This window comes from Apodemus sylvaticus, chromosome 1, assembly GCF_947179515.1.
Source record: "Apodemus sylvaticus chromosome 1, mApoSyl1.1, whole genome shotgun sequence".
Lineage (NCBI taxonomy): Eukaryota > Metazoa > Chordata > Mammalia > Rodentia > Muridae > Apodemus > Apodemus sylvaticus.
This window is the reverse complement of record NC_067472.1, coordinates 169,433,504-169,455,026: the sequence shown is the minus strand read 5'-3', so window position 1 is coordinate 169,455,026 and position 21,523 is coordinate 169,433,504. Positions and strand designations below refer to the sequence as shown.

General features: G+C 53.1%; 2 protein-coding genes across 2 annotated transcripts; one reads left to right on the top strand and one right to left on the bottom strand.

Moving 5' to 3' along the window:
* Positions 1-283: 283 nt before the first annotated feature.
* Positions 284-18,424, top strand: Gys1 (glycogen synthase 1). Its single transcript, XM_052163115.1, has 16 exons — positions 284-618; positions 1,963-2,144; positions 3,575-3,766; positions 4,923-5,108; positions 5,395-5,539; positions 7,181-7,298; positions 7,569-7,689; positions 8,260-8,366; positions 9,385-9,444; positions 9,532-9,610; positions 11,498-11,611; positions 11,840-11,966; positions 13,399-13,494; positions 13,587-13,750; positions 16,628-16,708; positions 16,851-18,424. The coding sequence occupies exons 1-16, from the start codon at positions 501-503 to the stop codon at positions 17,175-17,177; spliced, it is 2,217 nt and encodes a 738-aa protein (XP_052019075.1). The 5' UTR covers positions 284-500; the 3' UTR covers positions 17,178-18,424.
* A 1,103-nt stretch (positions 18,425-19,527) lies between these two features.
* On the bottom strand, positions 19,528-21,204 carry Ftl (ferritin light chain). The gene is made up of 4 exons (XM_052163110.1): positions 20,885-21,204; positions 20,476-20,622; positions 19,952-20,077; positions 19,528-19,871 (listed from the first exon to the last, which is right to left on the bottom strand). Exons 1-4 carry the CDS (start codon positions 20,984-20,986, stop codon positions 19,695-19,697), a joined length of 552 nt encoding a protein of 183 aa, XP_052019070.1. The 5' UTR covers positions 20,987-21,204; the 3' UTR covers positions 19,528-19,694.
* Between the last annotated feature and the right edge of the window lie 319 nt (positions 21,205-21,523).

The following is a 21,523-nucleotide window of genomic DNA, read 5'->3' as shown; positions in this document are numbered from 1 at the left end:
TGAACACATTTTGTAGCAACCACACGTCCTCCACGATCCCTTCCCTCTCTGTCCAACCTTCCTCACCAAATTGGGCCTACAAGCTGAGATTGGCAGCTCTATTCACCAATCACTTCCATGCTGCGTAGCAACAAGCCCCGCCCCCTGCGGCTCCCTGGGAGGCTCTGGCCAAGGAAACTGGATCCCATCCGCCAATAAGAAGACTCAGCAGCCCCGCCCCCCAGCCGCCGACCAATCGTGCTAGCCCAGCAGGGTGGGCAGTGCCTCCTGGCGGCCACGAGGCTTCACTGCAGCTGCCCGCCCGACTCAGTGTCGCCGCTCACCCTACCTGAGTCGGAACGCTCTGGGGCGGGGGTGCGGTCGTGCAATAGGAAGCGGAGCGCCTTGCAATCTTCTCCTGGGACACCCGCTAACTCTACCGGTCACCAAGACTGGTGTATTCCTAGCTGACCTCTCGGGTTTCCGTTTTTGGTGCTCGAAGTCCCCTACCCGCAGTAGCCATGCCTCTCAGCCGCAGTCTCTCTATGTCCTCGCTTCCAGGATTGGAAGACTGGGAGGATGAATTCGACCCGGAGAACACAGTGCTTTTCGAGGTGGCCTGGGAGGTGGCCAACAAGGGTGAGAACGTCATCGTTGGTCCCTTGACCAAGGAGGGCAGGCGAGGATGGGGGCCTGAAACTCCCATTCAGACGGGGAAAGAGCTACGTGGAGGACTCTTGGGTCCTGGGAAAAGCGCCTGTGACTTCTGTGTCCTTGTGAAGGGGCTGGAATAGGCGTCCTAGGCCCTGGGGGGAAGGGACAAGAGACTACTCTTAAGATGGAAGGAGCCTTCAGGTTCTGCAATCTTGGGAAGAGGGCACTCAAAGAGAGATTCCTGGGTCTTGGAGGGAGGTTTCCGAGGGCCGAGAGACTTGAGACCTAAAAGGGGAAGGAGCTAATGCATTTAAGTTCAGGGAACACTGGAGCTTTGGGGTCTGCGGTCCAGAGGATGTGACCGTGGGATAGGAGTACTCCTGAAAGTTAGGATTCATGGCGTTTTCAGGAAGCATAGCGGACCTGGTCCCCGTGTAAAGCCGGGAGGGGCCCGGGAGACTCAAATTCTCAGATCCAAGGTGGGAAAGCATTGGGAACTTGAATGTCGAGTTTGAAGGAGCCCAGGGCCTAAGCCATGGCGTCCTACGTAGTGAGGTGCCTCCCTGTGAATTGAGAAAGCTGGAAGTCAGGGCTGGGCCGTGGGATGGGGGGAACCCACTCACAGTCCAGGGTCGTATGGTGGGTATCTGAGAACACTAACTTCTCACTCATGAGAAGGTTGGGCTGGAATCCCCAGGAGCTGGGCCTTGTGGATCTGAATGTTTCCTTTTCTGGATCTTGGGGGAGAAAGAGACTGGGTCTCTCAGCATGTTGGGAGATGGCAGACTCAGTGCTGTGTACTGCCAGGGTACTGGTTTCAGATGAGGACGCTGAGGACCCAGATTCCTAAATCTGAGGTGAGGTCATGGAAGGAGAAACCCGGCATGCCTGTGTCCCAGCTCAGGGCTAGCATTGTTAGGGCCCCTGAAGATGTGGAATATTCTAGTCCAGCTTCCCTTAGGTAACGGGGTAGCTTGATAGGACTATCTTCCGAGTACCATTCTTCCCAGTACATCTGATAGTTGGGAGCTTTAGAGCCTGGCTACTTCCTGCTCCTAATTCTCTAAGACTAAGAGTGCTTCCTGTCTCATGACCAGGAGTCTAACTGGAGCCTGCCCCTCCCTCAGCATCCTGATCTCAGTCCCTTTCTCCATAAACCCAAGAGGGCTATCCTTAGGTTTGATTTTCCATGACCCTCCCCTCCAGCCCCGACCTTCTCTGATTCCCCAGTATGGGCTCCTGTCCATCTTCTACCCCAGCGCATCCCAATACCCACCGGGTCTCAAAGCTATGGTGGGGTTGTCTGTCCTTTTGCACTTTGGCCCACAGTGGGTGGCATCTACACTGTGCTGCAGACGAAGGCGAAGGTGACAGGGGATGAATGGGGTGACAACTACTATCTGGTGGGACCATACACGGAGCAGGGTGTGAGGACGCAGGTAGAGCTCCTGGAGCCCCCAACTCCGGAACTGAAGAGGACTCTGGATTCCATGAACAGCAAGGGCTGTAAGGTGGGCCCCAGCCCTACCCGGGGGTGGGGGTGGGGGTGGGGTGGGAACTGCCAGCAGGGCCTAGCAGCAGGTGAAGAGAAGGTGGAGCGGAAGCAGGAGGCACAGATAGCTATGCGTGGCACTTTCCCAGAAGGCCTAGGGAAAGAAAGCGCCAGATGGGCCTGGTGAAGTAGGCCAGTGGGTACCGGATATCAGAAAGGCCGGATGGATGGAGATGACTCTCAGCTGAGATCCTCAGACCCAGAGAGTAGAAACAAGCTGGAGCTAGGCAGAGACCGCCAGAGCTAGATGTTAGGCGCGCACCTGCAATCCCAGCGCTTGGGAGGCCTAGGCAGGAGGATTTCTGTGTGTTCTGAGCCAGTCTGGACCACAACAAGACACTGTCTCAAATAAAGACGAATAGCCAGGCAGGCAAAAAGATGGAATAGAGATGAAGAAAGGAGAAACAGGAAAAGAGTTTAAAATGAACTATCGAGGAAGGGGCGTGGCTCAGTGGTAGAGCCCCTAGAATCCCCCAATGAGAGCCTGGGGGCGTGGCTCAATGGTAGAGCCCCTGCCTAGAGTCCCCCAGTGAGGGGCTGGGGGCGTGGCTCAGTGGAAAAGCCCCTGCCTAGAGTGGCCCAGTGGGGCTGGGGGCGTGGCTTAGAGGTAGAGCCCCTGCCTAGCATGGCCTGTGGGTTTCATCTCCAACCACGAAGAGAAGCCTGGTGGTCGCACTCGGGAGGCAGAGGCATCCTGATCAGTGGATCTCTGAGTCTGAGAAACTACAGAGTGAATTCAGGACGGCCATGGCTAGGCAGAGAAACCCTGCCCCCATCCCCCAAAAGAAAGAACTACAAGGAGAAAGCCAGAAGAAAGGGACGGTGAGGCAGCGGAAACCTAGAAGAGATGCGGATGGGAAGACAGAGCAAGGCGCCACCTATTCACAGCCTGTGTCTAGGGTGGGCTCCAGCATCCAGTCAGGCCAGACCATGTCCCCACGGGACCCCAGAGTGGCCACATCCCTCCCCCAGGGCAGCTGTTCCTAATAATAGACCCCCCTCCCAGCAAAAGGGCAGACAACAGCTGGGAGGGGGAGGGGTACCCCAGCGAGGCCCTGGCCGCAGGCAGCCAGGTTGGGACAGACTTAGATCAATGGCCGGGAGCCATACCTGTGGTCTCAGGAGGAAAAGAGCTAATGGGGACTGAAATAGAACATCGAGTTTCAGGAACGTGGCAATGGGTAGGAAAAGTGCAGGCCTGTGATAGACACGTGACTACAGATGACCAAGCGGGCCAATGGGAAGAGGAGAAAGGTAGCAGGCTCGGAGTTACAGAGGGCCACGGAGGCCGCGTGAGGGAAGCCACTGAATTCAGTTACCAGGCTAGGGACGTGAGACTGTGAGGAATGCGGGCGAGGTCTCCTGAGCCTCCCTTTGCCTCTCCCTCAGGTGTATTTTGGGCGTTGGCTGATCGAGGGGGGACCCCTAGTGGTGCTCCTGGATGTGGGGGCCTCAGCCTGGGCCCTGGAGCGCTGGAAGGGTGAGCTTTGGGACACCTGCAACATCGGGGTACCCTGGTACGACCGCGAGGCCAACGACGCTGTCCTGTTCGGCTTCCTCACCACCTGGTTCCTGGGTGAGGTAGGCCGTACCACAGACCGCACCTCAGCCTTTCTACCCAGACTGACACCATCACCACCACCACCACCACCGCGTGGGCCAGAGGCTGGGCTTCCCCTGCGAGTTCTGGGAATGGTAGACTCTTTTACTCTGAGGATCGCCTCTGAAAGGAGTCCAGCTGCTTCTCTCAGAGACCAGAAGTGTCCGCCTCAGCTTCATTTGCCCTAATCGTCCAGGTGTAAACACACTGCTGCACAGTCTCCAGGGAGTCCCGTCAGAAGAGGGCTGAGTTTGATAATCCATTACGGTTAAGCACTCAGGGGAACTTTGATACTCACTCACCAACCTTGAGTTGGTGTCAGAACCAGAAATCTGGGCTTTCCCCACCACCCAAAACACATTCTAGAATTTTTGAAAAAAAGTTTTAGGAAACCGGGCGGTGGTGACGCATGCCTTTAGTCCCAACACTTGGGAGGCAGAGGCAGGTGGATTTCTGAGTTCGAGGCCAGCCTGGTCTACAGAGTGAGTTCCAGGACATCCAGGGTTATACACAGAGAAACCCTGCCTCAAAAAACCAAAAAAAAAAAAAAGTTTTAGGAAACTTAATTGGAATGCTTTAGGACAAACAGGAGCTATGTGCTTCAAGGAACTCTGGGAGTTTGGGTTCTGGTTTTTTTGCCCATAAAAAATCTCCTACTGCTGACTGAACTGCTGAGTCTTAGCCGGGCAGTGGTGGCCATGTACCTTTAATCTCAGGAGGTAGAGGCAAGCAGATCCCTGAGTTCAAGGCTAGCCTGGTCTACAAAGTGAGTTCCTGGACATCCAAGGCTGCTACACAGAGAAATTCCGTCTTGAAAAACCGAAAGAAAAAAAAAAAATACCAAGTCCCTGGAATTCTGACCAGGGCTTGGGGTGTTGGTCCTTCCAGTTCAGCTTTGCCAGAATTTAGACATTGGCAAAAAACAAACCAAAACAAAAACAAAAAATTCCCATCAACCTCTGGGGGCAAGGTTAGCGGGTTGGCCTAACTTGGGGTTTCAGCCCTTTGTGGGAACTCTGCCTGTTCTGTGTAAAGGCGGGGTTTACCTCTCCCCTACGTCTTTGTCCATGATGGGGATTGCTGCTGCTTCCTTCTGTGCCGTGTGGAAACAGTAACCCCGTCCCTGTTGCCCCACAGTTCCTGGCCCAGAATGAAGAGAAGCCCTATGTGGTTGCCCACTTCCACGAATGGTTGGCAGGCGTTGGTCTGTGTCTGTGCCGTGCCCGGCGCCTGCCGGTGGCAACCATCTTTACCACTCATGCCACGCTGTTGGGACGCTACCTGTGTGCCGGTGCCGTGGACTTCTACAACAACCTGGAGAATGTGAGCTGCGAGTGTAGAAGACTCTGTATTGTGGGACAGCCTAAAGCTCTGGCAGGGAATCGAGCTCCTAAGAGTCTAGGTCCTTCTTCCACCATCAGACATAGGGGCGGACCCCGGCCCTCCTCCCTTAGACACAAGAGTCCTCCTTGGTCCTCCTCAAACCCAAGAGTACAAGCCCAGACCTACCTCTCAGTGTGGCTGCCAATCCCAGAGGCCCTAAGACCCTGGTCCACACCCTAGCCTTACCTGGTCCTCTTAATGTTGCCTTTCCTCCTGTCCTACCCAGTTCAATGTAGACAAAGAAGCCGGCGAGAGGCAGATCTATCACCGGTACTGCATGGAGCGGGCAGCAGCCCACTGTGCCCATGTCTTCACCACGGTGTCCCAGATCACCGCGATTGAGGCTCAACACCTCCTCAAGAGGAAACCAGGTAGGGTCTGAGCTGTGGTCCCTGCTGTGGCTGAGGTAAGAGGCTCCACGCCTTGCTCAACGCCAACTCATTTTACCCCAGAGAATAGGACAGCGACTCCTGTTAGTCCTGGGTTGAGACTGTAACTCGGAAATGACGCCGGCCGACTCTGTATCCTGAAGGATATTAGGAGCTATAGTCTCGCTCATTCTAATTTTATGAGTAGCTAATATAAATGCTGGTCTTCTGAAAGAAATGCAAATATTGTGGGCTTTATTATCGAAAGTAAACATGGAAGTAGGTTTACCTGCTCTGCCCCATTAGAATGCTTCTAATTCTTGGCCCAGGTCCTGATGAGGGTTGTAATCTTTGGTTGATTTATTTTTTGTGTGTGTGTGTGTGTGTGTGTGTGTGTGTGTGTGTGTGTAGAAGCCAGGGGAGAGTGTTGGGGGGTCTTCTCTCTGTGACTGTTCACCTAGTTTTTTTGAGAGATGTTTGTTATTTTTATTTGTGTGTATGTGTGTGTGACCTTGTGTGGGTACATGCACATGTGCATGGTGTGTGTGTGTGTGTGTTCACAGAAGGCAGAAGAGGACTCGGATCCTAATCTTCAGTCACATTTACAAGCATTATTAACTACCCCAACTGCGTGCGCTGCAAGAGCAGTAAGCGCATTTGACTTCAGACCGCTTTCTTCAGTTCCAACAGCGCTTGTAAGACAGGGTCTGTCACTGAACCTGAAGTTCACCGTTTTGCTGAGGCTGTGTGTGCTCCCAGGACCCCCCCCCCCTCCCCACGCTGGGGTTACAGGCGCATTTAGTCATGCCCAGCTTTTGTTGAATGAATGCAGTGGGTCTGATCTTGGGTCTTTGTTTTATAGAGCATTCTTTATAAAAGCCTCTATTTTCATAAGCATAACTCTTCATACCTCAGCTCCTACAGATGGAGGGTGCTGTGGGCCTGACACACTCGGGAACTCTGGGAGGTGCAGTTTTCTACCTGTTTTCCCATTCTGACACAGGAACTGAAAATACCACTGCTCTGCTTCTCCCCAGATATCTGTTCTTTCTCTCTCTTTTTCTCTTTAGAGCCAGGGTCTCACTCTGTAGCTCTGGGGTAGCCTTGACTGACATGCTCCTTCACGTGTGGCTCCCAACATACTGTCTGTCTTCAGGCCTGTTTCAGGGACTCAACCCTTTCTCCCCTCATATACTTTTTAAAAATGTTTGTTTGTGTGTGTGTGTATGTGTGTATGCGCACGCATGTGTGAACCTGAGTATATGAACACTGTTTGCTTTTCTGGGGAACCAGGTTTAATTCCCAGGACACACATGGTGGCTTATAAACCATCTGTCATTCCAATCCCAGGAGACCTGACCACCACTTCTGGCTTCCACAGGCAACAGGCACACATATGGTACCCAGACATACATGTAGGCAAAACCACTATACACATAAAATACAAGAAAAAAAATCTAAAACGTAAAATAGGAGTAAGAAGAGTCAAGTAGCGGTGTTGAGTCAGTCTCCGGGGAGCTGAGTTCACTGAAGGGCCGTCAAAACCACGATGTTATGAAAGGGAAGTCAACCCCCCTTCTTTTCATGCTGGAGAAGTTGATCACAATGAAGAAATGAAGTGTGGGCTCTTCTCCCCAACCCTAGATATCGTGACCCCCAATGGGCTGAATGTGAAGAAGTTCTCTGCTATGCACGAATTCCAGAACCTTCATGCTCAGAGCAAAGCACGGATCCAGGAGTTTGTGCGCGGCCATTTTTATGGGTATGGGGGACGAGATTCCTGGGTGTGTGGTCAGGACCCCGAGTCTCACGGAGGGGGGTGAGGGTTTGGACTATGTGGTCCCATTCTTTCCTGGTATCTAGAGCCCCGGGATGGGTATCAGGGTAAATAAATACCCACCTAAGAAGAAAACCCGACGCATGCAAGCGTCGTTCTGATCCCCGAGTGGTGGCCCTGTGGCTGCTGGGGTCTGTTGGTTTCAGCACAGGGTTTGGAGCTGCTGGGACCTCACGCTCTCTTGTGGCTTGTTAGGCACCTGGACTTCAACCTAGACAAGACTTTGTATTTCTTCATCGCGGGCCGCTATGAGTTTTCCAACAAGGGAGCTGATGTGTTCCTGGAGGCGCTGGCTCGGCTCAACTACCTGCTCAGAGTAAGGCCTGGTGGGGAGGGGAAGGGGAAGAGGAGTGGGGTGGGGGAGGGGAGGGGAAGAAGAGCTGGGAGCGGGAGGGAGGGGTAGGGGGAGGGGAAGGGAAGCATGTGCCTAGCTGGGGAGAACAGAGACTGGAGAGGTGGTTACAGAAACCCCTGGGTAGGAGCACAGCAGGCATAGAGCCCCAGAAAGATCAGACGTGAGATCTGGTGGCCTGGGCCTGTTATCTCAGCACCCGGGAGGCTGAAGCCGGAGGAGGATGAAGAATTTAAGGTCAGCTTTTGTCTGTAGAATGAGTTCAAGGTCAACCTGGGCAACTTTGAGATCCTATATCAGAATAAAAACCAGTCTGGCAGTATGGCTCAGTGGTAGAGCTCCTGGCTAGAATCGCCCAGTGACGGTGTAGGAGTGTGGCTCAGTGGTAAAGCACCTACCTATGCAGGAGACTTTGATTTTAATCGCCTATATTATTATGAAAAAGAAAATCCGAAGTCCCATAACGGGTAGCAATGGCATGACTGAGTCCAGCATCCTGATGTTCCCCCTCCCCGTCCTCATCCCTGTCCCCAGGTGAATGGCAGTGAGCAGACAGTTGTCGCGTTCTTCATCATGCCGGCCCGGACCAACAATTTCAACGTGGAAACCCTGAAGGGCCAAGCTGTGCGCAAACAGCTTTGGTCAGCAGTCCCCAGCCAGGACCCCGTGGGCCTTATCCCTGCTCAGGACCCCGTGGGGCCCCATCCCTGCAGTCTCCACGGTCTTCGCTCTCTCTGGCTATCTCTGACATGATCAGGGTTCTTGAAGCCCGTGCTGGGCCAGATGAGTGTGAGCACGTGACGGGCGCAAGGTTTCTGCCCCGGCCCCTGGTTAACTGGCTGACCCACTGCATCCTCGCGGACCCTGTTTCGTCCTCCCTGTAACCCACCCGTTCACTGCCCCTCAGTCTCTGAATATCTGCCGTGAAGCAGGCCTGCTCTGAGCCCTGAGAACTGTAGATGCATGTTTAAGAAATGAGGAAGAGCTGAAGATGTAGCTCACATTGCGGGGCGTTGTTGCGCCCTCACAATCCCAGCACTTGGCATGAACTGGGTGTGATGGTCCATTTCTCTATTTCCAATCCTTGGGGCGTGGTGGCTGGAGGGTCAGAAGTTCAAGGTCACACTGGGCAGCTTACTGAAGCCAGGCTCATGGATGGAGACAGTTAGAGAGAGAGAAGAGACCTGTGTAGTTGGGTCGGCATGTCCCTGGGAGGATCATAAGTCACGAGACAGTAGGGTGACAGTCTTTCCGAACTTGTGTGCCAGTATTTTCCTCTCAATATTATTCCTCCTGTTTATAAGACGGGGCCTAGCAGCGCTCTGTCCAAGACTCATCCTAACCCTAATAATAGCTGACATTTCTGGAAGGCTCTCCGTGTGCTGGGCTTTCCCTGACCTCCCGGACTCCTCAGTAACCTCCTGAGGTTGATTCTATTTTTACACTCCTCTTGTAGATGAGTCACTGAAGTTGAAGAGACAAGGCCACCTATCCCCAGCCGCACACCTCAAGGAACTCAAGCAGTCTCCAATTCCCCATCTTCCAGTTTGAGGTCCCCCGGGGCATAGAGTCTGAACCCAGACCTCAGTTTCTCCGTTATCCACAGAGCCCGACAGTACCTAGTGGGTGGTGACGTGATATTGTTCCTCTCCTTTCCAGGGACACAGCCAATACAGTCAAGGAGAAATTTGGGAGGAAGCTCTACGAATCCCTTCTAGTGTGAGTGCCAGCCCTGGTCTGCTCCCATGATTTTCCTGACCCGCCGTCACTTCATTCTGAAATGCCTGCCCGCCCCTCCCCTTGCAGGGGAAGCCTCCCGGACATGAACAAGATGCTGGACAAGGAGGACTTCACTATGATGAAGAGAGCCATCTTTGCCACCCAGGTATGGTCTTCACCCCTGAGCAGAGTGCTAGCCAGTCCCGGCATTGACTGAGGCCTCCTACTGCAAAGATTTCTGGGAGTTCTGTTCTCTTTGGTGGCCCTTTAGATAGGGTCCAATTCTGAAATCCAGAGACGTGTCAATGGTAAAACACACCTACCACATAAAAAAGATTAAGATAGTTTATTCTGGAGCCAAGTATAACCGTAGACCAGGAACACAGATAACACAGTAACAATCCTGTGACTTTTTATGATAACAGAACCCAGAAAGTAATGAATGAGGCCCCTTTAAAATACATTGCTGGAGGGGATGCCGGGGTCCACCTTCTCAGAGGAGAAGGGGAAGGGGAGGGAGGGAGGAGTGAGAGGGGAAAATGGGAGGAGCTGGAGCTGATATTGGGATATAAAGCGAACAAATTAATTTTAAAAATACACTGCTAGAGGCTTCGGGTTAAGAAGGGGTGCAAGAGCTGGGCGGTGGTGGCGCACGCCTTTAATCATGTGGGAGGCAGAGGCAGGCAGATTTCTGAGTTCAAGGCCAGCCTGGTCTACAGAGTGAGTTCCAGGACAGCCAGGGCTATACAGAGAAAACTTGTCTGGAAAGAACAAAAAACAAACAAACAAAAAGAATGGTAGTTTATGGGGCCTTTAGTAGGTAGGAGCCAGGTAAGCCAATGCACCTAGTGTTTCCTGGAGAGCACCCAATGCCCCAAAGCCACTACTCACTATCCTCCAACTCGCTCTGGAGAGCAGGCTGGCCTCGAACTGAGATCCACCTACCTCTGCTTTCCGAGATTAGAGGTGTGCACTACCAAGGCTAGCTCCGTGTCTGTGTCTTACCTCTCACAGAAACCTCTGATTCCTGAGGTTGGAATTAAAAGGACAAGAAACATTAGGAAAATGTGGTTCACAAAATGAAAACTACAACTCCCATTAGCTCCTGGGACATTTTGTATTTTATTGACTGACTTTTGCCCCTGAGCCTTTGGGGAGTTAGAGTTCTTTTTTTTCCTGTGGGTCAAGGGACCGGTGCCTATGGTTGGCATTGATGAGGCTGAGTTTTGGCATCTAGACAGCTAGCATGCACTAATGCTGTAGAATGTGCTTCTGGACAAAAATATTTTTTAAGTTAGACAGCTGGCTTTATCCATGATGAAGCCTAACCTGAGGCTGCTGGGAGTTGTAGTTCTTCACACTTGTACACCACCTACGAGTAGGCCATTTAATGACACGATGATGAAACATTTGTAAAGAACTTGTCATAAAAGAGAGGGCTGGGATTTCCTGTCAGTCAATCTTTGTGTTATAGCTGTGACTTCTGGAATTGTGCTTCCCTTCCCTGTGGGGTGGGGTAGTGATAGTGGTGATGGTATGGTATGAATTTTCATAAGGAAACTACAACTCCCAGCTGTCCTTGTAGTTTGCTATCAAATGGACCTAACTGTCCCCTTGGCTGGGGTATTTACAATTCTTTAGAGCTTTTATTTCTTTCCCCTGGGCAGGGGGGAGGGAGGAGCAGAGTCGACATCCCGCTGCCATTCTGGTTTATATACATGGTTACACCAGCCGGGATGGCTATGAATTCACATGGTTGCTTCCGTCTCGGTGAGGTTCCTTGCATTTTCTTTACTGACAGGCAAGATTGTACAACTAAACACTCACAAGCTGTGGAGTGCCTTAAGGGGCTTTGCCTCAGCTTGGCTGGGATTTTTTTTTTATGTTGTTGTTGTCGGTTTGTTTTGGCTTTGCTCATGACAGTTAAAAGCTGGGCTCCTGTCAGGAGTCTGTTGACCTTGGTTGGTAGCATCCTCAGATCCCTGGCACCCTCACAGCCCAGGAACAAGAGCCAATCCTCCCCGACTCACCACCTCACTTCTGCTCTCCACAGCGGCAGTCTTTCCCACCGGTGTGTACGCACAACATGCTGGATGACTCCTCTGACCCCATCTTGACCACCATCCGCCGAATTGGCCTTTTCAACAGTAGTGCCGATCGCGTGAAGGTGAGGGCTCGCCGAAGGATGGTGGGGTGTGGCAGGGGGCGCCACACTTCTCGTCTACCGTGTCTGTGGCCTGCGCCGTTTAGAAAGAACCCTGGCTTCTGAAGCCAGATGAGTTAAGTCTTCAGTCTTCAGCTTGTTGAGGACTTGCTGTGTGTTTCTTGAGAAGTGTACCCTCTCTGGGCTGCTCTAGGTGACTACAAGTAGCTAAGCCCTCTCCTCTCTCCACAGGTGATTTTTCACCCCGAATTCCTTTCTTCCACAAGCCCTTTACTCCCTGTGGACTACGAGGAATTTGTCCGTGGCTGTCACCTGGGGGTCTTCCCCTCCTACTACGAGCCCTGGGGCTACACACCGGGTGAGTGCGAGAGGCGAGGCCAGGGCTGGCGGACTGCTGGGGTCTTGTTGAGTTCTGGCGTGAACCTGCACTATGGCTCCTCTCCTCAGTTGAGGGATGAGGGTACAGCCCATCCAGTTCCAGTGTACGTGTTTGTGACACAGAAGTCTCGGGGCTCGGACTTTCCGGTTGTCACTGATAACCTCAGCTCCAGTTTGCTGATGTTTGAGTTCCTGATGAGCATGACCCGAGTCTCTCAGACCTGTGGAGCCCAGGCTGGCCTTGAACTCCCGATCTTGCTTCCGCTTCCAGAGTACTATGCCACCGTGATCTGTTCATGCAAGGCTGGCTGTGGAAGCTGGGGCTTTGTGGGTGCCAGGCGAGCCCTCTGCCCGCTGAGCTGCTTCTCCTCCCCAGTGCCTTTCACGCCCTTCCTCTCCTCGCCTCTCTTCAGCCCTGAGCTCGGAGTTGAGTTGCTTGTGTGTGATTCTCCCTCGCTGAGGGAAACTGTGGGGTTTAGTCTTTAGTTTTGCTTTGTAGGCCTGCTTGTTTTCTGATACCCAAGCTCACAGGTGTCCGGGGTGACCTTGAACTCTTGACCTTCCTACCTCTACCTTTCTGAACCTCCAAAGAGGGTCTAATGTCCCCACCCCCACTGACTTATTTTAGTTCATTCTAAAGCTTCTTTTTTAAAAGAATTATTTATCACCAGGTGGTGGTGGCGCATGCCTGTAATCCCAGCACTCTGGGAGGCAGAGGCAGGTGGATTTCTGAGTTCGGGGCCAGCCTGGTCTACAGAGTGAGTTCCAGGACAGCCAGGGCTACACAGAGAAACCCTGTCTCGAAAAACCAAAAAAAAAAAACAACAACAACAAAAAACAGAAAGCCCAGAATAAAATAAAACAGCCATACAAAAACCAGATTCAATTCCTAGCACCCATTTGGCTGCTAACAACAGTCTGTAACTGCACTTCCAGCGGATCCAACACTCTTCTGGCTTCCACAGGTGCTACATACATGTAGTGCACAGACATGTATGTAGGCAAAACACCCATGCCCATACAAATCAAAAATTAATAAATCTTAAGACAATAACTACAACCACCCCATGATGTCATAATCTAAAGAGTATACTCTGGCTCATACACACACACACACACACACACACACACACACACACACACACAAATGTAATTTAACGTCGTGACCGCTGAGTAAAGTTATTTATGTGAGCCGGAGTTAGTTAGTGTTCCATAAATAAGTATCCCCTTCATCACAAACTTTTTTGCAGATTCATTTTTCTCTGCCTAGGGATTGGTTCTTAGAGATGGGGCGGCCCTCCGCACCCTTGCGGTGTAGCCAGGCGCAGTTGGTTTAGTTGCCAGCAGGTGGCGCTGCGGAGCATCTCTAACGGGGCAGGTTAGTGAGTAGCCTTTTCCCATTGGATCCACAGCGGAATGCACCGTCATGGGCATCCCCAGCATCTCCACCAACCTCTCCGGCTTTGGCTGCTTTATGGAGGAGCACATCGCTGATCCCTCAGCTTACGGTCAGTGCGCAGGGGGGACCGAGCACGGGGGTGCTGCGGGTCCACATGTCAGACTTCTTATTGCTAACGAATCCTGATTCCTGCACCTGTAGGCATTTATATTCTGGATCGGCGGTTCCGCAGCCTGGATGATTCGTGCTCGCAGCTCACCTCCTTCCTGTACAGCTTCTGCCAGCAGAGCCGGCGACAGCGCATCATCCAGCGGAATCGCACGGAACGATTGTCAGACTTGTTGGATTGGAAGTACCTAGGCCGGGTATGACTTGATTTCCTTCCCTAGGCCGCCGAGTGGAGACAGGGCCGGTTGTGGTGGTGCATGCTTTAATCACAGCATTCAGAAGACAGAGGCAGATGGATTTCTGGGAGTTCCGGGGCAGCCTGATCTACGGAGGGAATCCAGGACAGCTAGGGCTCTGTCACACAAAGAATCCCTGCTTTGAAAAATCAAAAGAGAAAGCGAGAGGATGGAGAGGCCTGGCAAGGCGGAGCTCAGGAGGCAGAGACAACCTAGATACAAAGTGAGTTCCAGGAGGGCCAGGGCTACATAGAGAAACAAACAAACAAGCCAAGAGGCTGGAGATAGGTCCAGGTTTCCTGCTTATTGTAGTTGCTGTCTCTTTAAGGAGGTGATGTCAGGCTGAGGAGATAGCTCAATGGTTCAAATCCCAGCACCCACACGGCAGCTCACAACCATTGGTAACTCCAAGATCTGACACCCTCACAGACACACATGAGGTCAGAGCACCATTGCACAAAACAAAACAAACAAAACAAGGGAGGAAAAAAAGAAAGAAACTGTTGTCAGAGCTGGAGACATAGCACTGGCTGCTGTTCCGGAGGACCAGGGTTCAATTCCTGCACCCACATGGTGGCTCACAGGCATCTGTAATTCCGTTCCCAGCCGATTTGACACCCTCTTGGTTTCTGTGGGCACCAAGCACACAGAACACATGCAGGCAACACCCATACACATATGATAAACAACCCTGACATGACGGTCCCTGTGATCCTAGCACTGGAAGGCAGAGATAAGAGGATACTTGGGGCCAGGCAATGGTGGTTCCTATCATGCTGGGAGCAAATCCATGAGTTCGAGGCCAGCCTGGTCTACAGAGTGAGTTCCATGACAGCCAGAGCTACACAGAGAAACCCTGTCTTGAAAAAGCAACAAAAAATAAAAAAAGAAAGAAAAAAGGGAACCAGGGCTCCACTGCGCAGCTGGCAGCATCCTGTTTGTAGAGGTGCCCGCCTCAAGAAGCAAGGTGAAGGCGGGGGGCGCTGCGTGCCGTCGGTCCCAGCACTTTACACGCAGAGACTGTGAGTTCAAAGCCACCCTAGTCTACATGGCAAGACCTTGTCTCAAGGAAAAAAGAAAGAAAGAGAGGAAGGAAAAAGAGAGAGAGAGAGACAGAGATTGGAGAGATGATTCAGTGAGATTAAGAACCCTTGCTCTGTAATCATGAAGATCAGAGATCCGACAGCACTCACATAGCATGGCATCCCAGAAACACTTGAAATTCCAGCTGCAAAAGATTGAATGCCAACTTCTGGTCCCTATACACAGGCACACGTGACAGCATACATCATATGTACATATACTCGTACATAAGTAAATAACTCTTACAAAACAAAACTGAGGATGAATTGCACCTGAGAAATGACCTCTGACTTCTGTTTGTAGACACACACGCACACACACATGCACACACACATGCATGTATACATACATGCACACATGCATACATACACACATACATACATGAACACATACAGAAACACATACATGCACATGCACCAAAAATGAAAAGAGAGCCAGGTGCTGGAGGGCCCACCTTTAGTCCAAGCACCTGGAGACAGAGACAGGTGGTTCTCTGTGAGTTTGAGGCCAGCCTTTTTTACATAGCCAGGTCTAGGACATAGATAGATCCAGTCTCAAAAGCTATAAATAAATAAATAGATAAATAAATAAATAAATAAATAAGAAAAATTCTAGAAATAGCATCTGGTCAGAGTTCTCTTTTGCATATACAGTGTGATCAAACCAATATTTGATTTTTTTTAAAACAAATTTTTTTTTTTTGGATTTGTTTTTTTCGAGACAGGGTTTCTCTGTGTAGCCCTGGCTGTCCTGGAGCTCACTCTGTAGACCAGGCTGGCCTCCCAGAGTGCTGGGATTACAGGCATGCGCCACTACCACCTGGCAATTTTATTTTATGTGAGTACACCGTAGCTGTCTTCAAATACACCAGAAAAGAGTATCAGATCCCATGACATGGTGGTAAGCCACCATGTGGGTGCTGGGAATTGAACTCAGGACCTCTGGAAGAGCAGCCAGTGCTCTTATCGGCTGAGCCACTTCTCCAGCCCCAACAGTGTTTGATTTGAGAATTCACCTGCCCTGTAGTACGGGATGACTGGAGGATTGTCCATGCCTAACCCAGATGGAACATTTACATTTACATAGGAACATTTGCCCAGGAGAGACGAGATAACTCTGCCCAGTGTGCTCTTTGTCTAAAGGCGTAGCAAATGCAGCCTGGTTCAAAGTTCAAAGCTAGCTGGGGGCACATGGTGACGTTCCCAGCTCAAAACAGACAATACAGTAAGGTGTGGCCAGCTCGCCCTGTTGGCCCAGACCTGTCATCCAGCTACTTGGAAGGATGAGGCAGAAAAATCATACTACCCTGTACTACTAGCCAGTGTAGGCCAATGGTCATCAAGTGAAATTGCCGGGCCTCCAGCAGATGGGCGCACAGCATGGCTCAGTGGTGGAGCAGGGGAGCTGGGCGTGCTTTTAGGTTTTAGATCCTTAACTATAATCTACCGCAGAAGTATAGATTAGTAAAGACCCTGCCTCGTGTCCACCAGTGACGGGTGTGTGGCGAGGCTCGTTTAGAAAAAATGTGGCTGGACAGTGGTGGCACATGCCTTAAGTAAATCCCAAGCACCGGGAGGCAGAGGCACGCAGATCTCTGTGGTTCTGAGGCCAGCCTGATCTACAGAGTTCCAGGACAGCCAGGGCTGCACAAAGAAACTCTCAAAAAGCAAAACAGACAAAAAGGTGGCTGGGGTTTATCTGTCGGAAGCCGGGTATGTAGCCTCCTTGACACCGTCTGCCCTCCTTTCTGCCCAGTACTATATGTCTGCGCGCCACATGGCTCTGGCCAAGGCCTTTCCAGACCACTTCACCTATGAGCCCCATGAGGTAGATGCGGTAAGTGGAGCCGGGACCAACGCTGGGCCAGGAGTGAAGGGCTGGGGCGGGCTGGCTTGGGGTTGACAATTGGTGGACACCTCTAGAGATCCAAACCCCATCCATTCCTTCATTCTGCTTTGTGCCTGCTCTGGGTATGCAGACCCAGGGGTACCGGTACCCACGGCCAGCCTCCGTGCCGCCGTCGCCCTCACTGTCTCGACACTCCAGCCCACACCAGAGTGAGGATGAGGAAGAGCCGCGGGATGGACCTCTTGGGGAAGACAGCGAGCGTTACGATGAAGAAGAAGAGGCTGCCAAGGACCGCCGCAACATCCGGGCACCCGAGTGGCCGCGCAGGGCCTCCTGCTCCTCCTCCACAGGGGGCAGCAAGAGAAGCAACTCAGTGGACACGGGGCCCTCCAGCTCTCTCAGCACGCCCACGGAGCCCCTGAGTCCTACCAGTTCCCTGGGTGAGGAACGCAACTAGCCCCCCACCCCCATCCCAACCCCATTCCCTGCCTGTCCTGTGCCCCTCTTACAGAGGGCCTATGCAGATGGGGGGGAGGCTGAACCCTGCTCCAGACCCGGAGTGGGACCCCTACCCAGTGTGGTCCTTAGCGCAACCTCCGTTTCAGACACTCCAGCCCTTTGGCTCCTATCTTGGAGTTCCCGCACTCCACGCCACTGTGCCTTTCTTGGATTGCAGAATGCATTCTTTGTGCACTGATTTGGAGTCTCCAGGCTTAGACTGGGTCCCAGGGGCCAGGAATCTACCCTTGTTCTTCAATGCCAGAGGTTTTAGGACCCCTGGTGTATCGGTTTCCAGGCCGTGGCTTCATCTGATCCTATAGTCATACAGAGTACGCTATGCACCCCTGGGACCACCTCATGTTCGATTCTGTGTGGTTTCCCTACACTTGAAACAGCCACGTTCAGAGTTAGACACTGCAGGGATTAGCATAATTGAGTATTGGCCGTCGAGGTAGCAGTTGGCAGGTCGCTGGCCGTGTGTGCTGGAAGGCCTGAGACTTAGCTCTAGAACCTCATTAACCTGGTGTGCTGATACCACACTGTAATCCCCAGCACTCAATAGGCAGAGGTTTAAGGATCAGGGGTTAAAGGTCATCCTCTGCTACATCGGGAGCTCAGGGCCAAGCTGGTCAACATGAGACCCCTTCTCAAAAACAAAGTAAAGTTAGCAGAACGCCTGTGGTCCTCCATTTCAACCCATGACTGAGATGCCAAGACATGCTGCAAGGTTGGCTTCCCTGGATATGTCTTGTTCATTTCTTCAAAGGAGCATGCGGAGTTGGACCAGACACCTTCCTGCCTTTTTCTGGACCAGGCCTTATTCTTTTCCTTGGTCCAGTGTCCTCTCTAGGGAATGCATCCATTGAGGGCAGAATGTCTACAAACCCCACAACTGCTCAGCCCACTGTGAAACCACTGGGTTCTGGGACCCAGTGGCCGAATCAGGAGTCTTGTCACTGTGCTGCACCCTGGTCCCCTTTCCTGATACAAAACCGAGCCACCGGCTTCTTGAAGCCGCACATGTACCTCGAGGCCTTTCTGCCTGCAAGCGTCTCCTGCCCCCAGGTTCAGTGACCGGCAGGCCCCTCCTCACGTGCTGTGTCTGGCCCAGTGCCTTTGGTTTGCATTTGGGAGGGGGCGGGCAGAAGGTGTGTGATTGGAGTGTGTCCAGAGATGAAAAAAAAATACACCTGTATTTAAGAATGCCAACTGTAGCTGGACATGAGCTCTTGTGTGGTGCGTCTCCCTCAGTTCCCAATCCTGTTTTTTTAGTTTTTGCAGATAGATCTTGCCTTACATCGTAAGTGGTTGAAATTCACAGCAGTCCTACCTCAGCCTCTCAGTGCTGGTATTCCCAGGAGAGCCAGCTTCCCCACTTAGTTCTGCCCTTAGCTGCTCCATAGTCTCTGCCTGTGCAGGTTGGGGTACTGTTCTGAGGCCCCAGTGCTGTTAGGGTGACCTTGGGTGGGAGGTGGCTGACACGGAAGAAGCATGGGGAAATCACAGGTGCACAGGTCAAAGGATAGGAAGTTCAAAGCTTATGTGAACTAGGGTTTCTGGGCCAGCTTGGGCAACTGGGTGAGATCTAGCCTCAAAAAGTGAAAAGCAACAGATGGGTGTCCCTAAACAGAGTGTCAGCCAGACAGTGAGGAACTAGGTTCCAACCCCAGGACGGAGACCAAAAGCTCAAATCCCGTTTCTCTTTCAGTAAGGTTATTTTCCTTGTGGGAACCCCTGCAGCAGGTTCTCAGGCCCCAGTGACCTCTGCTTGACTGACTCTGCTCTAACCCCCAGACCCGGACCCCAGTTACCAATCGCATGCTATTAGGGGCGTGGCCTGACTAGACAGCTGTTGTACTGGGTCGTCCCGTCCACATGACTGCTTCGCCCAGAGCAATGGCATGACAGAGCCAAGGGTGCATCATGTGGCGTCACACAACCCTTGCATTTCTTTTAACCAGTGAGATGACACAGCATTGTCCAGTGCCCCCCCTTCTAACCCCTTGGCAATGGTCCTTCACATTCTTTTTGAGGAGCCCGGCATCAGTGAGCACCCAGAGACCCTGGCTTCGGGCTGGCCTGCCTGTCTGCTCGTTTATCCCACCCTGAACTATGTTGAAGCCTTTTCTCTTCCCTGCACAGGAACAAACCAAGGGTTACAGCAGAGTCCTCGGGCCTGCATTTGCCGCATGAAAAGGCTGATATGAGATCACCGCTAGTTATCACGTGGGGTCCCACAAAGACAGGCGCACAGCCAACCTCTTCCTTCCCACGCCACCCTCCCACATACACAGAAAACCACCAGCTGCTGTCTCAAAAAGCTTTATTTTCACTTGGTCCAAGACTTGAGAGGCTCCAGAGCGGTTACGAAGCTGCCTGGTGGCTTGAGGGGTTCCTTCAGGGGGACGTCCCGAGGTGGGCTGAGGGGGGCTGGTGCAGAGCAGGGGGAGCCCCTTGAAGGCACAGAGGCCTCCTAGTCGTGCTTGAGGGTGAGGCGCTCAAAGAGATACTCGCCCAGAGCCGTCTGGGGCGCACCGGTCTGCGCGGCCTGGGACCCGGCCACCCTGCGGAGGTTGGTCAGGTGGTTGCCCATCTTCTTGATCAGCTTCACCTCCTTATCCAGGAAGTGGCTTTCCAAGAAGTCACAGAGCTGTGAAGGAAGGAGAGACGTCAGAGGCCCAGTTCTCGGAGGTTTTGTCAAAGAGAAGACCCGAGCTGCACGGTACTCACATGAGGGTCTGCGCGGGCAGAGCCCAGGGCGTGCAGATCCAAGAGCGCCTGGTTCAGGCTCTTCTCCTGGGCCAAGGCGGCCTCCATGGCCTCCAGGGTCTTACCCCACTCATCTTGAAATGGTTTCTGCACACAAGAACGTCCAGCCTTCGTTACGTACATCCTTCACCCCCCAAGAGTACGACCGACCACACGGGACCGTGGGATGTCTCTAATCCCACCACTGACGGATCGGGAGGGAAGACAGGAGATTTGACTAGGGACAACCTGGTCTACGTTGTGAGTTCCAGGCTAGCTAGGGCTACAGAGATCCCGCCTTCTCCTCCACAGCAGTCCTCATCTGGACTCTATAACTACCCCTCTTCTCCAGCTTCCGGGATCCTGGTGCGTTCGGTTGCTGCACCTCCACACTCCACCATATTGTCTACAACGTCCTCCACCCACCCCTCTCCCGCGAATGAAAACTGTGGGGTGATGGCAAGCGCACAGCATGCCGGGCGGTGCCCGAGGCCCCCGGCTCTTACCTGCACATCCTGGAAGAGAGCACGGCCCCCGCGGTCATTCTGCAACTTGAGGAGACGCTCGGCGTCCTCACGCTTCTCCTCGGCCAATTCGCGGAAGAAATGGCCTACGCCCTCCAGAGCCACGTCATCCCGATCGAAATAGAAGCCCTGCGGGAGAGGAGGCACAAGCACGAGTTAGCGGACGCGGTGGCGAACCCTTTAAAAAAACAGACTGCAACCGCAGCAGTCAGGAGGTGGAGGGCAGTCCGGTCCGCCCAGCGAGCTCCAGCCGGACAAAAATACAAAGTACACGAGGTCGCGGGGCGGGGCGGGGCGGGGTCTCCTCTCCATTCGGAACAAAGAAGGCCCGCGCATGCGCAGGAGCTGGGCGTGAGGGGCTCAGTTCCGAGGGCGACCCCGAGTCACTCACCAGAGAGAGGTAGGTGTAGGAGGCCCGCAGGTGCAAGTTGACCAGGCGGTTCACGGCAGCCTCCACTTCGGTGGAATAATTCTGACGGATCTGAGAGGTCATGGCTGATCCGGAGTATGGGGCTGACCGCGAGGACGGTGCAGGCTGGTCCTAGGAGCCGAAGGCGGCGAGGAGATGGTCCCGGAGGCTGCGGCTGAAGAGACAAGTAAGGCGGCCGGAAGCTGAAGTGGGAGTCCCCGGGTCTGTTCCGTCCAAACACTGTTGAAGCAAGACACAGATCCACGGGCCCTCCAAGGCGCTGCTCTGGCTCCGGGGCAGGGACGGCTCCTTTTATAGCATGCTGGCCCCGGGAGGGCGGGGCGCACGGGGCCCGAGACTAACCAATCGGCGGTGGCGTGAGGCGGAACCGGAAGGCATACTTGACCAATCCGACGCTCAGGGCAGATCTCGCTCCCCGCCCCACCCACCCAGCCCCGTGAGGCGAAGTCACGCGCCTGCAGCGCGAGGCCGTTGTGAAATGGAGGCTTGGGGGAGGGGCGGGGGTCCGGATTCCGTCGGCGGGTTCTGCAGAGTCGCAGGATTCTAGGCTCCGGTCACTGAGACCCCGGGGAGGGGATGACTTCGAGACCCTCTGGGCGT